Source organism: Phallusia mammillata, chromosome 6 (genome assembly GCF_965637545.1).
Source record: "Phallusia mammillata chromosome 6, kaPhaMamm4.hap1.1, whole genome shotgun sequence".
In the NCBI taxonomy this organism is placed as follows: domain Eukaryota; kingdom Metazoa; phylum Chordata; class Ascidiacea; order Phlebobranchia; family Ascidiidae; genus Phallusia; species Phallusia mammillata.
The window spans coordinates 9,609,769-9,624,115 of record NC_137257.1 but is presented as its reverse complement, the minus strand read 5'-3'; the positions used below and the strand labels follow the sequence as shown (position 1 = coordinate 9,624,115).

General features: G+C 36.4%; 2 protein-coding genes across 2 annotated transcripts; both read left to right on the top strand.

The window, feature by feature from the left end:
* The first annotated feature begins 374 nt into the window (after nucleotides 1–374).
* On the top strand, nucleotides 375–3,461 carry LOC145234208 (uncharacterized). The gene is made up of 11 exons (XM_080098963.1): nucleotides 375–480; nucleotides 550–641; nucleotides 885–1,211; nucleotides 1,271–1,329; nucleotides 1,456–1,569; nucleotides 2,170–2,227; nucleotides 2,310–2,440; nucleotides 2,504–2,571; nucleotides 2,630–2,798; nucleotides 2,895–2,986; nucleotides 3,355–3,461. The coding sequence occupies exons 1-11, from the start codon at nucleotides 375–377 to the stop codon at nucleotides 3,459–3,461; spliced, it is 1,323 nt and encodes a 440-aa protein (XP_079955089.1).
* Nucleotides 3,462–10,570: 7,109 nt separating this feature from the next.
* On the top strand, nucleotides 10,571–14,060 carry LOC145232895 (uncharacterized). Its single transcript, XM_080097573.1, has 6 exons — nucleotides 10,571–10,960; nucleotides 11,588–11,766; nucleotides 11,937–12,000; nucleotides 12,137–12,312; nucleotides 12,460–12,520; nucleotides 12,692–14,060. Exons 1-6 carry the CDS (start codon nucleotides 10,725–10,727, stop codon nucleotides 13,128–13,130), a joined length of 1,155 nt encoding a protein of 384 aa, XP_079953699.1. The 5' UTR covers nucleotides 10,571–10,724; the 3' UTR covers nucleotides 13,131–14,060.
* The last annotated feature ends 287 nt before the right edge of the window (nucleotides 14,061–14,347 follow it).

Genomic DNA, 14,347 nt, shown 5'->3' with positions numbered 1-14,347 from the left:
ATAAAACCAATCTTTAGAAACGCTTGATTCGAATAGGGTAGGTGTAAAACTGTTTTTCAAAACTTCTTTATTTTACAATTAGATGAAAACACAAAGAGGGGAAGAGATGTCTATCTCAAGTGTTGAAGGTATATTGCAAAATAATTGGTCAGAACATACGACAATGTTATCTGTGAGGGTCACGTTTCACAAACATTCAGATATTTCTTTTATTTTAAAGAATTTAAGCCAACTGAGTCCGGCTCGTGCACCAGTCCAACATTTAAAGATTGCAAAGACGCCTTAAGCCAAGGACACAACATCTCAGGGATTTTTTTTCGTTTGCTTGTACGTTCGTACGGTAATACTTGTTTTGTGTTCAGGGGTATTGCGACATGTCGTCTGATGGTGGTGGTTGGACGTTGGTGGCTTCAATTTACAATGACATGGACGGAGACTGCGAATCCGGGGACATGTGGTCAAAAGTCTTTTTTGACCCGGGTTGGTTTGTTTATTTAATTTGTTTTTGTGTAATTGGAGTCAAACTATTTGTTCTAATAAATGTTGCAGCATTCGACAACTGGTACAATCTTAAGTCGTTTGGTAAACTGGAAGATGTAACTAGTGAAGATTACAAAAGCAAAGCCTTGTACGCTCTTAATGTAAGTAAGTTACAATAAAAACATTTTCTCACTATAAATAACTTAGTTGTATTGTTTTTTTATTTTCCTCCATATAATCTTCCAAAAAATATGTTGTCCAAAATATATGTGTAGACGTTTGCGGCAATCAGATTCAAGGTTCTAACACACAATAAAGTTACAAGATATAGATATGAATGCATAGGGACGCTTTGATTTGTAATGGGTTACAACTAATTTTTGATAAGTTTACACTTTTCACAGGCCTCAGACATGATGATATGGCATGTGCCCAATGATCTTGCTTTACCAGCAATTTCGAGCGGCGCGTTCTTCAAATATCACACAACAAACGGATTTCTTCTGAAATATGGATCGAATCTTCAGACTTTGTTTACGCAGTACTTTCCCATGACCCGCATTGGCACAAAATGTCCAGACAGCTTTTCTAGCTATCTTGAGAGTGAATGCTCTGTTGATTCAGTCATATTTGGAAAAGTGGCAGATTGTGTGCAGGAAAATAACTGGCACTGGCTTTGGAGCCGTGAATTGACCGAGAACAATCCGCCTCCAGTTTATGGATTGGATAAGGTGTTAATTTTATACATTTAACAATGTTTACAACCAATAACAATCCTGATTCTGTGTAGATGACCCTTAAGGTAAATTCGCAAAAGACTATAAATATAAACAAGACTGGAAATTACAGGTTGGTCATAAAATGTACTTAATTTTCTTGTTTTCTGTAATAATACTTGTGGATAAATTGAGTATTCGTTGTTTTAATTAATTCCAAACAAAATTTTCGGCTATGTACTTACTCCCATTGTTGTAGTGTTCCAGGTTTTAATTCAATCTTAGCTATAACTTATTACAAAAATCAAGTAAAGTCGCCAGCACTGTGGTTTGGATTCCGTTGCAACACAACCCTGTCGATGTCAATGTCAAGGTATGTTATAGGTGTAAAGTAGCTTAGCATGGTTTGTATTCACTTTTTTTAGTGCGGCGATTTTTTTGAGATTTGCGCTAACTTTTATTTTAAGGGGTGAGTTTGGGGTGGGTGGCAACTAATAACAGTTTGCAGACCACTGCTTTATAAGATAGAGGTTCTACAATTTTCTTTTTACAACATTTAAATATATTATTTTTATAACACCATTATATATCGTTACAACTAAACAAACGATAACTAAGCAACTAATAGTATAGGCAGAAATAATAATACTTGATCTTTGATACAGGTTGCTTTGGGATGGCTACCCACGTCCGCAACATTAAGTCAAGAGTCAACACTTTCCGATAATTATAACATAAGATTTCGAGCCATGTGCGGTGTTGAATTTTGCCACATTTTCTTTATCGTCACCAATTCCGTCGTAAGTATACCAATTGGATCTATATTTGTGCATGACGATATTTTATTGTTAAATTATTCCTCAATCTCCTTGTTATTTGGCTGTCAGCTTGATTGCAAGTTCGTTGGAGTATTTTATATGTGTTTTTTCGATTTAAGTCAACTTTCTGATTTTAATTTGGTTCAACTCATCAGGTTTCATTGGGTCGAAGCATTGTCATTTAGATTTCTTGTTCAAACGCAGAATTTGCAAGTTTGACCCAGCTGAAATAATCTAACGGTGTAAAGCACGATAAAAATAAAGTTTTTGCATACTATATGTTTATGTCCCACAGAGATGGGGAACGATATCTCCTTCCAATTCCCAATCAGCAACAATTTTCAAGAACAACGAGGAAAGAATCGTTGAAGTTCAAATCAGCAATATGTCAAGGGCAACTCTGATTGGCTATGTAATATTTCAACGGTAGTTTGTATGTCATGTATTAGTCAGTGATTTAAGTTTCTTTAATAAAAAATAATAATTCAGAAAATATACCCAGTCCCGGAACTCAGATAATTGGATTCGTGTTCTGAAACATATGCCGTGGTGCTTTGGTAAGAAGTGTGTTATTGTCAAAACTATTAAGACGTAGCTTTAAACTTTCTCGCTCAGATCACCCTCTAACGAATCGATATAACAAGATCCCTCCAAGTTTGTCTGTCCCGGTTAAGTTTATCAAAGGAAAAATGGATTACAACCAATTAGATGTTACTCCTGGATTCATTGAGTTCAGAAAGTATGGCAAATACGAATATCCTTTTCCGATATGTCCCGGAATAAGGTGATTTCAGTGACAGAAATGTTAGTGGGTGTGGAACAACATGTCGTAAGTACAAACTAAAAAGTGATTAGGACACCAAATAACGAATCTGTTTAGGTTGAAAAACGACACAGATCCTTCCTTGTATTGTATTGGCGGGGTGACAACCACAACTTGGTACTTACCTGACGGCTGTGGTGATTTTTCTGGTTTGTATTTTTTTATTTTGATTCTCGTACAGTAAAATATTTATAAAACACTATGCCTTGACTTGAAAATATGCTTGATCAAAAACCCGAAGTTTAAAAAACGTCGCAAAGTACAATGATGATGACAACAGCGGTACGTCTATATATTGCGATGTATTATTTGAAAATGGGCTCCATGGCATTTTTTCTTTTAATCAAGTAATGTAGATTTATTTCATTTTGGATTTGATTGACGTAACATTCATCGTGAAAACAATTTAAAGGTAGTGCAAATTTTGAGTTTAAAGTTTAGGGCATTTAGGCAATTTGACATTTAGCAAGTTTCGAATTTTTTTTATTCAAAAATATTACCTATCGTGTTTTTACAGATTGGTACGATCTTGCAGCTCACAAAGTAAAGCGCACCAATGTAAAGTCCATCTCAGGAAAAAGTGTCACCGATTTGACTTCCACTATTCTGCTGTTTTATCGCTAAATATTTATTATATTTTAAGTGAGTTAGTCTGACGAAACGTTAGGAGTTCGAAAAACATGGAAAATATATTCGGAATGTTCAAAAGTTTTTCCATTTCTTTGAAAAGTTGTTTTTATCGAAACTTGTGTTAACCTATATTTTCCCGTCTATAATTACCAATTCTATCATTTTTTGTCACAAATAGTTCAAAGCAAGAATATTTTGAAGCTTTACATATAAGTTGTTATAAGTTATTCATTGCATCATAATAATGTCCAGTAAGAACTGCCAAAATATTGAGGAAAATGGTTGAGAAAATAGATTCCTTACGGTTCATTAAGCCATGGTAAAATATAGAATTTTTTCCAATTGTGTTCTGGGTTAGTTTTACTTTTATTACGATTATATGTCCAAAATACCTATATCTTTGTATGTTGGAAACCTTTCCACAAAACATTGCAATTCAACGCAGTTGCTCTATAAAGAAAATCAATTTTTTTTTCGCGATTTTAACTTTACGTGTTTTATCACTCTTTTTAATGAAAATTCATCTTGTATCACTTTTCAGCAAAAGTCATGTGCCTAAATATACAAATACTACCAGCAAACATTTTTCGTCGTGTAAAACTACACCATTTTGTATCAAAGCGCGCCAAATTTACTTAAATTTCGTTTGCAAAACTTCCAGCTTTACACAATGTGGCGAATTTTCAACGTCTTTTTGTGCATACTTTAACTTTACGTTAAGTTATATATCTTACATTGCAGTGGTTTCCAAACTGAGGTGCCCAATTTATAGGAATCCGTGATTCAATTTCGGTTGGGCCGCCCAGTGCTATAGAAGTCGTTCAATACTCATATTTAATGCCCCATTTTTCAACTAAATAAAGGAAAATTTGAATGGAAATTGAGTTTTCCGCTTCTGGTTATGAACAGGAGTTGTCAAAAATGTTTTTCAACTTACTGTCATTAATTTGCATTGTTAAAATGCCCGATTCCATTGAATTTGTTTATCTTCGTATGAAGTTATTGCAGCGTACGTATGAAACCATAATATTTGCAGTTCTAGTATTTAGCAACACTGAACGTGGTAATGTGAAAAATAATTATCCTGTACTAAATGGTAAGTTAATGTCAGTTGTTAAATCCAGGGATTCAAAACAAAACTGAACCCGAAACCGCAAACCGGTTTAAACAGTTTAATTCAATAAACCCCAAGTCATTCTTAAAAACCCGAACCGAAGTCGAACCTCATATTTTTGGACATTGAATTCGAACCACTAAAAATGCAGTCTGTGTTATGCTTTTTTGTCTTTTCCAGCACAAAAATTATTGATTTTAGAACAACGTATTGGGCAAGATAACAGCTACAGGGCGTGTCAAAATAACGAATTGTATGGAATCGCGCAGTGTGAAGTCAAAATTCTATTGGAGTTTTATTTTCGAAGGCCGTGTAACAAATTCAATACCAAATATTCCGAAGCACAGTGGTAAGAAAAAAAATAGAAGTTCGTTGTTAGCTTATAGGAAAGGCTGTATGGTGGTCTAATTACCCAACATGCGATGCAACGCAGAATACGGAAAATCTACAAACACCATATCTTACGTCAGCCGCAAATTTAGCTAAATTTCAGAAGGCAATGCAAAAAGCACGAACACCTATTTATTAAAACGGTATATCTCCCAAAATGCTAACGGTTAAGGCTGTTTGGGTTTGGGTTGGGGTAGGGGAATAACAATAAAAAAATCAATAAAACAACATTTTAAACTTAGTTCTTGAGGTAAAATTTTTGAATACTTATTTCCCAACCCTGTCCCTCTTTAGCTGCCAAATTAATATTTCAGCACTTTGCGCCACTTAACGTAATTTAGCTAAATGTGGAGCTGGCGTGAGGTATGGTTTTAGTAGCTCTACAGTAGAATGCTGAGTGAATTGCGATCTTATAATGAGCTTGTTATCCGCAACGTTTACATCAAGTCTAAAATTGTGGATAACTTTGAACATGCAAAATGGCATGAATGTTTCTTAATTTTAGATATTGGTATTATAAAAATAAACTATATCTTGATATTCAGTCTCACCAGCAAGTTTCAGAATTTTTAACGCTTTCCACCTGAAAAATGGTCATACAAGCGTCCCTGAAGTAAGGACGATGAGGGTCTGAGGCAGGGATTGGTAACCCCTAGCTACCGTACCGATGTTGGCAATGGCAAGTAATTCAAAAGCTCGTCTTTAAGTACTTTTTAAAGAAATTGGTGCTGGTACAATACTTATTTCCAATTTGCGTGGATGTAAAAGTTCTGATAAAAAGCATACAAGTACAAATCTGTTTGCTTTCTAAATACTGTTTAAATCAGCCCACACAAATCACTTTAAACAAAAATGGGAGCAGGCTTAGCCTAAGTTATTGTTGCATATCACAAGTGAATGGGCACAAGTAAATTGTTGTTGCTTCCAAGCTTAAGAATATTAATGCTGAAATGGGATCAATAAAGCTTCCATGTACGTGGAACAAACAAGCCCACACGATCTGTGCAACGCCGAGGATATTAACTTTCCAGCTGCCTCTGACGCAGCAAGCGGATAGTAATTACTATCTATCTTCAGCTTGTCTGGTGAATAGAAAGAAAACAAATAGGTAAACGGCACGAAAGATCCGTAAAAAAATTGATTGACGAGTTACGTAACATTCACGTGAATACTACCGTTACGTAAATGAAAACAATTAAGTAAGCTATAAAATGTGAGCAATGGACCAGGGTAGCATGGTGAGATGCTCGAAAGACCTTTACATCAAGGAAGTCTAGCTTTTCTATTGTTTAGTCCTGAGGGATCGGCTCGGTCCTAAATTCCACTTAGTGACTTTTGTGTTGTAATTTTACGTTGGTTGATCTAATCTCAAGGCAAAATCCTAACTTTCTTTCTTTAAAGTCAAGTGTAGGTCGGATTTGGGCTTGTTCTTTTAGGTTTAGGCAAGGTTTGGATCTGCTTACAGCTTATAAGTTTTCTTGCGTAATACGTATTTGAATGTCACCAAAAAAACTGGCAAACGTATCATTAGATAACTTAGATGTGTATCGTTAGCAAGGTTTCGTTTGTGAAACAATAGCTTCCAATCGCCGCAAAAATCCGCTGACAGTGTCGAATAACTATAAAGAACCATTTCATTTGGACTCAATGTAGCCTACATGGTTTAGCTGCAAACATTAATTTTTTTACAGGTCATAACGTCGGTTTGCACACAAGTCAAACAATCTTACAAGGCTACCCATAATTTTAAAATGAATTTAAATAAGACTGTAACTACTCCGGCCATGAATGATTCTTGGAACGCCACCCGGGATCCGGAATCGAGTGCCGACATACTTCGACTTTGGCTTCGCGACGAAATTCTTCATGTGTTCCTTACAGTTGTTACGTTGTACTTGGTCATAAGGTTATCTATTTTCGAGTGGCGACGCAACATGAACAACCTGAAACAAAAGAAACGTCTTCAAGGTGGACGACTTTCTTTCACAAGGAGCACTTTCAGTGGCGTAGGCAGACGAAAATTTTGGTAGGGGCCAAATAGTTTGTTGTCTAATACAACTCTTTGCTAATGCTCGGCGTAAGCCGTGCTTTTACCAAACATTTGCCAAAACTTTGGTTCGACGGGACAGTCAAACGCTTTATTGATTTATTCCATGTCTACATAAATATAAAAAGCATGGATGTCAGCTTACAACTTGGCGACAACAGTCATTTTTGTCAATTTATATATTCCTTTGATAGTTGAAAGACGAAACCACAATGATGAGGGACAAAACTACACTAAATTAAAGTTTCTCAATATACAACTTTAAAAATTTGGGAGGGGCCATTGCCCCTTTGGCCCCTCCCTGGCTACGCCACTGAGCACTTTGCCTGGTCGCAAGTGTCCTAGTTGTCGTGAGATGCCGCTTTGAGCAAGTCGTACTTTACTCAGCTATTAGGGATTTCAAGCATCTCATAACTGTTTCTACCTCTTGTTTTGGTGGCGTCAACGAAGAATGTACAAGCATCCAAAACTCCGACACTTGGGGTCGTCTTTGCTTCGCTTTATTAGCGCCACAATACTTGTAGGTTGTCCAGTATTTAGTACCGCCGTAGTTATTGTCTATGCGATGGGCTATAATATCATCAGTTCTCCAATTGGATGCTATTATGATGTGGCCGAGATAGACCCAAATGCAACTCCCATAATCGGATTTCTCGTTTTTATCGCCTCTTTCGTGTTTTAGTTTTCTCTTGCTGGACTTTTCATTTACCCACTGATAACGCACTACCGCTTGTGTTATGTCGCAGGAGTGGCTCGATCGAATTCCGGTTACGTGAAGCGCACCGTGGTCCGACTGTTCACATGCACAAGTGTTTGTGTGTTTTTCAACATGGCGTCTTACTTTTTGTTTATGGCATTGCATAGTAGTATGGTATCGATCAATTTCTGGTGTAACGTGTAAAATATTGATTTGCTCTTAAATATTTTTGTTGTTGCTTTATCATTTATGGACTGGAATGATCGACTGTTCCCATGCATCAGTTACAACAAGCAAGAAAGTTCAAAGATTGGTCAAGAATCCAGCTTATAGGGCTGTTGGATTGTATTTACATGGTGTCTGACAACCGCTTGGTCGCATTGTAAACTATAAATGTGTTTAGACCAGTGGTTCTCAACCGCCGGTCCGCGGACCGGCACCGGTCCGCGTCAACGTTCCGGCCGGTTCACCAAATATTACAATTTCATATCTCAATTGCAAAATGCAAGATGTTGAAGTGAGAGAAATCGTGTGGAAGTCAACGCTCTACTTCGCCTTGCAGAAACTTCATTAGAACCGCGTTTAACACGTATGATATCAAACAGACAGCAGTAAACTTCTCATTAAGTTGAATTTTTTATACTTTTTTGATCTGCATATTTTTGTCGTGATTACATTTTGGTTTGATTTTGAAAGTCCACCGGTCCGCAAAATTATTTTTGAAAGTTTACCGGTCCGCAAACTTAAAAGGTTGAGAACCACTGGTTTAGACGATTTGTATACAAGGTTCGAAATGCACCAAAACTGAAAAATCTGTTTGCGATGGTTCTCATGTTGTATTTTGGCATCTTTTTGTATGTTATCGCGCCCGTGTGTATAGCTCGTGTGTTTAAATGCGGGTTCTTGATTTACATTTAGTAGACAAAAATAACATTTTCAGGAAAAAAAATATTTATCCATCGCTTTTTTTCAAAAAATGCTGCCCAGTGGCGGCTAGTGTTTAAAATGAGCAGGTGTGTTGTTTCAAAAAATATACGTGTTCGTTTTCATATTATTTGAAGAGAAAAAAAAATGGTACATTTAGAAATCTGAAATATTTCTAAAATATTAAAATGAATAACTTATATATTTACTTCCAACCTACTATAACAATTCATACTTGATTCATTCAAATAATCCTACCTTGTTTAAATGAGCGAAAAATAGTTTAACTTGGCACTGTAGATGTCATGGTGCCCTGCATGGTCACATTAGAATCATTGAGTGACGACTGACGTATGAAAATAGAGAATATACAAATATCTCATTAAAACAAGTTAGAATGGAGCTCATTCATTCACATCAGCTTAACGGGATAATGAAAGCACTACAATAACATTTAATGCATTTATTTAAAATATTGCACGATTTTTGTTAAATTTGGTCCGAAATGTAGTCTTAGGAAACGAACGTAAAATGTAAGCTTTGCGATTGTTCAGAACTTGTTTAAGGGTGTCATGTATGGAAGCTGGTACTGCACGGTACTTTGTTTAGCATCACATCAGTTCAATGACCAATTTGTTAAACAAACCCCGTAACGCTTTCGGCATAGTCCGGAGTTCCAAAACGGACAAACGTGTGTTCCGGTCGACATATTTCGCATGTTGAACACCAAGATGCTTATAGTAGGGTGAATTTTAGTCGATATATTACAAAAATAGTGTTTGCCGTAATGGTAATGTATCAAAAAGTTACAACGTTTTGGGATAAAGTTAGTGTTCACAATGCGCATGAAATTGTTTTTGACGTAATGTCCAAATGTAATGCTATTTTTTTCCCTGGCGTTTTTTTACTTTTATCCAGTCTTCCCCTGTTTTGATCGTTTGCCTAGTTTCAAAAATTTTCGCAAACTGGAAAAAAGAGTTTTAGTCTTTTGCTTTTGTTTCAAGTTTTGGGCTCATTATTATTGTTTTTAAAAACTCTGGACTGCATCCATAATGTTTTTACGAAGGTTTGCGTATATATAAACTTACATTAAAAGCGTACCTAATTAAACAGTTGTTATATCAGTTCGACATAAACCCGATGTTTGTAACGACAAATGTTACATTGACCATTGAGTCTAATTTAGTTAATCTGCTGCGTCGACATGTGCTAAATTGCAAATCATGAATTCACGTTTGCGCACACAAGCTATTATGTACAAGCGAAAGCGATAACGTAAATACAAAATATGAGAACATGCACAGAAATATTTGATGATTTGTTTTTTGTTCCCGTCGAATCTTCTACAGTAAAAAGTCTTTGCTTATTTACGATTCGCAATGGGACAGGGGGTTGACCGGTACCGTGTAAATTCAATCCTATAGTCCTACAAGCTTTAATGCTTGACTAATGTAAACGCTTTCTTGGCGCTCATGTATGGAAACAGTCGATTTTTCTATTCCATAAATGAAACAACAACAGTAAGGATGTTAGAGAGCAAGTCAATATTGCACACGCTCTCCCAGAAATTGATCGAAGTCATACTAACATGCATTGTCATAACACGTCATCTTAATGTTTTGTTGAATAAACACTAGCACATATGTAGAGTCGATTCATTGTGCGCGATACAACACAAACGGTAGTGCTTTGCCAGTGGGTAAATGAAAAGTCCAACACAAGAAAAATGAAAAAAGAAAGAGGCGGTAAAAAGGAACATTGAATTCGGTCCGTTTAAACGACCACAGCGCCCAGGAAAAAATGCCTTCTTTCGTATTTCGGAGAGATCATCGAATGCGATCTGTTCATAATTTCATTCAGAAGCATTGTCAGATGTGTTTTTCGTGTCTTCTGATTATTTTTTTTAATAATTTGTTAATATGAAATGAAACAGAAAATCAAATAAGTAAAGGTAATATTAGAAAGACAGATTAAAGAAAAGAAATAAAACACAATCGCAAATTTAATACGACGGTTTTGGAATGGACCGTATTCAGTTTTGACAAAGATTTAGAAATGTTTAGGGGATTAAATTAAAAGACAAATATGAACCAAGCACTCGCTACAGCCTGCCTGGTTGCTGTGATGGTGTTGGAAGCGCAACTAGTCAATAGTTTGAGTTGTGTTCAGGGAACAGCTTCCGAATATAATACTACGGAATGTCCGAATTCTGCAACCTATTGTGGATTGACAGAAACATATTTCGGCAATGCTGATTACATTTATATCTCATCATGCCAGGATAACGTCGTCGCATGCGATCAACTTTGTGCAGGAGTCCCGTAAGTATCAATTTTTGTCAACTTAGCAGGTTTAGAATGTAAAAAAAAAACAGGTTTAAAAATAATTCCACTTCACAGTGACACAGAAACTTTTGTGGAAAATAAAATATGATTTAGATTGTAATGATTCCCACTTACTTTTAAGTCTTAAACTGTATTAAAAAGAAACGCAGGGGCTCGATTAAGTGGCAGCTGAAGTTTGCATTATACACTGTGAAAATTCTGACTTTGAAAAAGTTGACCAGCGTTGAGAGATAACTACAATTAACTCAAGAGAAAACAGTGCTCAACGGAGTTTAAGAAAAGGCCAAGTTACGTTTGTCCTGAGGGCTCGAGCGATGCAATAGATTATTTGCCACTTTAATCAAATGCCAATAATGGTGCACACTGTTGCTTCAGGCTACGAAGCGTAAGAATCGTATAAACGCCTGTTTGAAAAGCAACCATTGTGAAACATATCCCTCTCGTTCCTACGAAAAGGTCTAAATCTCGGGTTCTTTGACTAGCGTTCGGGTCTGACAAGGTTAAAAAAGTTTTGAATGAAACCTTAGTAGATCGGGGGATAAACTGTTGAGTGATGTCAATTTGAAGTTCGTATCAGATTGTTTAATGACAAGATATCTTTAGGAATTGTTGGTCGGCGTGCTGCAACAATGAACCAAACTGCAACTTTCACCATGATGTAATTAGAATAGTTGATGAGTTGACTTGTATGACGGGAACAACAAAAAATGGAACCCTTACCGAAACGAAAACATGCCAGAGATTTGAGCTTTGCGCAAGGAGGGAAGTTACCGCTGATGGAGGTGAGGAAAGTTGTTAAGGTAAAACAAGCTTGAGATGGAAGTTAACATACAAAGAGGCAAATAAATTCAGCAACCTTTCGAAATATAGTTCAAAAACAAGTCAAAGTTTTCTACAACACGTTCGACAAAGAACAAGTGCTTTGCATTGTAACGTAACGTTTTGTTTGCAGTGACAACATCAACCGGTTTGTGTTCGACTGACAAAAATTGCAATCTGCTCTGCAAAAATGTCACGTGAGTAAATTTCGTGACTTACAAAAAGATCAATCACGTTTTCCACAAAATTTTAAAATACTATACATTTCTTTGAAAACAAAATATTGGAATGATTACATGGTTTGTTTAATAAAATCACGCATTTCTTGTTCAGAAATTGTGTATCTGCATGTTGTTTTGATGCGGATCAGTGCAACGCTAGGTCTGTTCCTGACATAAACAACATTGTGCGCTGTCTGACAAAACTTGTACCGGATGGAAATATTGCTCAACTCAGCACTTGTGCTCCGGGCCATCAGTGTGGAAGAATAGAAGATGGGAACCAAAAAGGTTGGTCCTTAACTAAAACAACTGAAAGGAGACATTGTTGATGATGGTTTGTAAAATTTGAATTAAACGAGAAACAAAGCACTTGTTTGTGAGTTGTCTGAAATGCGATTGAAAGTCGTTTGAAACCGAAACTTCTTTCTGTTTCAGAAGTTGAAGTTTCGTGTCAGACAGCGGCTGCCTGTGATGCCGGACTTTGTGGAAACAGAACGTAAGTTATTTTTAAGTTTAGACTGGCCAAGGACTTACAGTAGCGACCTGAAGATAATTAACTAAAAATAAACTTCGATCCAAAAAGAGCAATGAACAAGTTTTTCGAATTTCCAAAGTCAGATTTGATTTGAAGATATCTATAATTAGTAAAATACACGTGTTTTTACAGTAACTGTGTGGCTGCCTGTTGCCAAAACGACGAATGTAACTTGCTGAGTGTGGATGAACTGAATGTAACGGGAAACACAACACCGGTAACGACAACAGCAACAACAACTACAAACTTAACAACAACACCTACAGCCACAACAGTAACAGCAACACCTACAACCACAACAGCAACAGCTCCAACCACAACAGCAACAACAACACCTACAACCACAACAGCAACAACAACACCTACAACCACAGCATCAACAACAACACCTACAACCACAACAGCAACAACAACACCTACAACCACAGTATCAACAACAATCACTACGCACTACGACACAAGAACTGCCACTACGGCAGCAACAACAACAACAAATGGTGCTAAAGACGCAGCACAAATTAATATTTTGATGACGATGGGTCTCGTGGTTCTCGGTTGGTTCGTGATTTAACTAATGACATTCTTGTTTGGTTCATTCTTGATTGGTGTTTCTGTTGCCACTAAACTGCGCATATATTTGTAACTCGAACTGAAAAAAGGTTTGTTTTAATTGCAACAATATTTGTAAATACTTAACATACATTAACACGTTTTATAGAGATGGAAACATTCTATTTATTTAAATTCCGTAACGCTTTAATCAATTTTTTGACGGGTACATTTTGCTGTTCATTATTTTTTCCATCTTGTTGGTCGGTTTCTTTATTGATAGATAGAAATTACACCACGGCAAATGTTAGTTTGTGTTGATTGGTGCAGGTGCAGAGCCTCAAGAATGAAAAGTTTTGGAGCAAACTAATTATTATCAACACGGTCTACGTTCGTTCAGCAAGCACCGCTGCTGTATGCGTTGTGTCAGATCTATTAATTCCTGTTATTACAGTATTTTCGCCACATCTAAAAAGTCGCGTCTCGGAAATGTTCATTGGGCATCTCGTCTATGGAAACTTTATATTAAACGTGGCCGCTTTAATATGTTCTTTTCCTGATTACGGCACAAGGTTGTTCCCCTTTAAGTTGTTGTCAAGCACACAAACTACGAAAGTAGTGGTTCTGTCTGAATCTGCTTACAAAGGTGATGAAGCTGTGGAAGCTGGAAATTCAAGAAGACCCAGAATTATTTACAATGCCTGGGAGAAAGACGTGAAGATAACCACTGTCTCATCTGATATTGATGCATCGGAATAATGTACATAACAATGTGATATTTATTTGTGCACGCAACCTGTTTTACTGGCGACACTTTTTTTCTCTTTTCTGTTGAAGTTTTTTTTGGGCAGCAAATGTTTTGATAATTAATTTAGTAGTCTGAATGTTGTAATATTTGGATCTTGCTTTTTATGGATACATATGATGTGCAATAATATACTATAGAATGAATAAACACAGAAAAGTAGATCAATGTTCCGTGATGTTACAGAAGCCTTTCAGTATAACTGCGTAATAGGAATTCTAGGAACGGCTTCTGTTCATTGTTGGATAAAAATACCAGTCGTATCCTTAGAACAAGCTATCGCTGAAGGTTCTAGCAACAAGAAAGCAGTACCTAATTAGCGACTGAATATTCCAAAATAATGTCCGAAATCGAACCAAAATCAATTCCACATATCAAATAGACATTAAAACAAGAATAGACACAAAACCAACATCAAATCCTATTAGAACCAA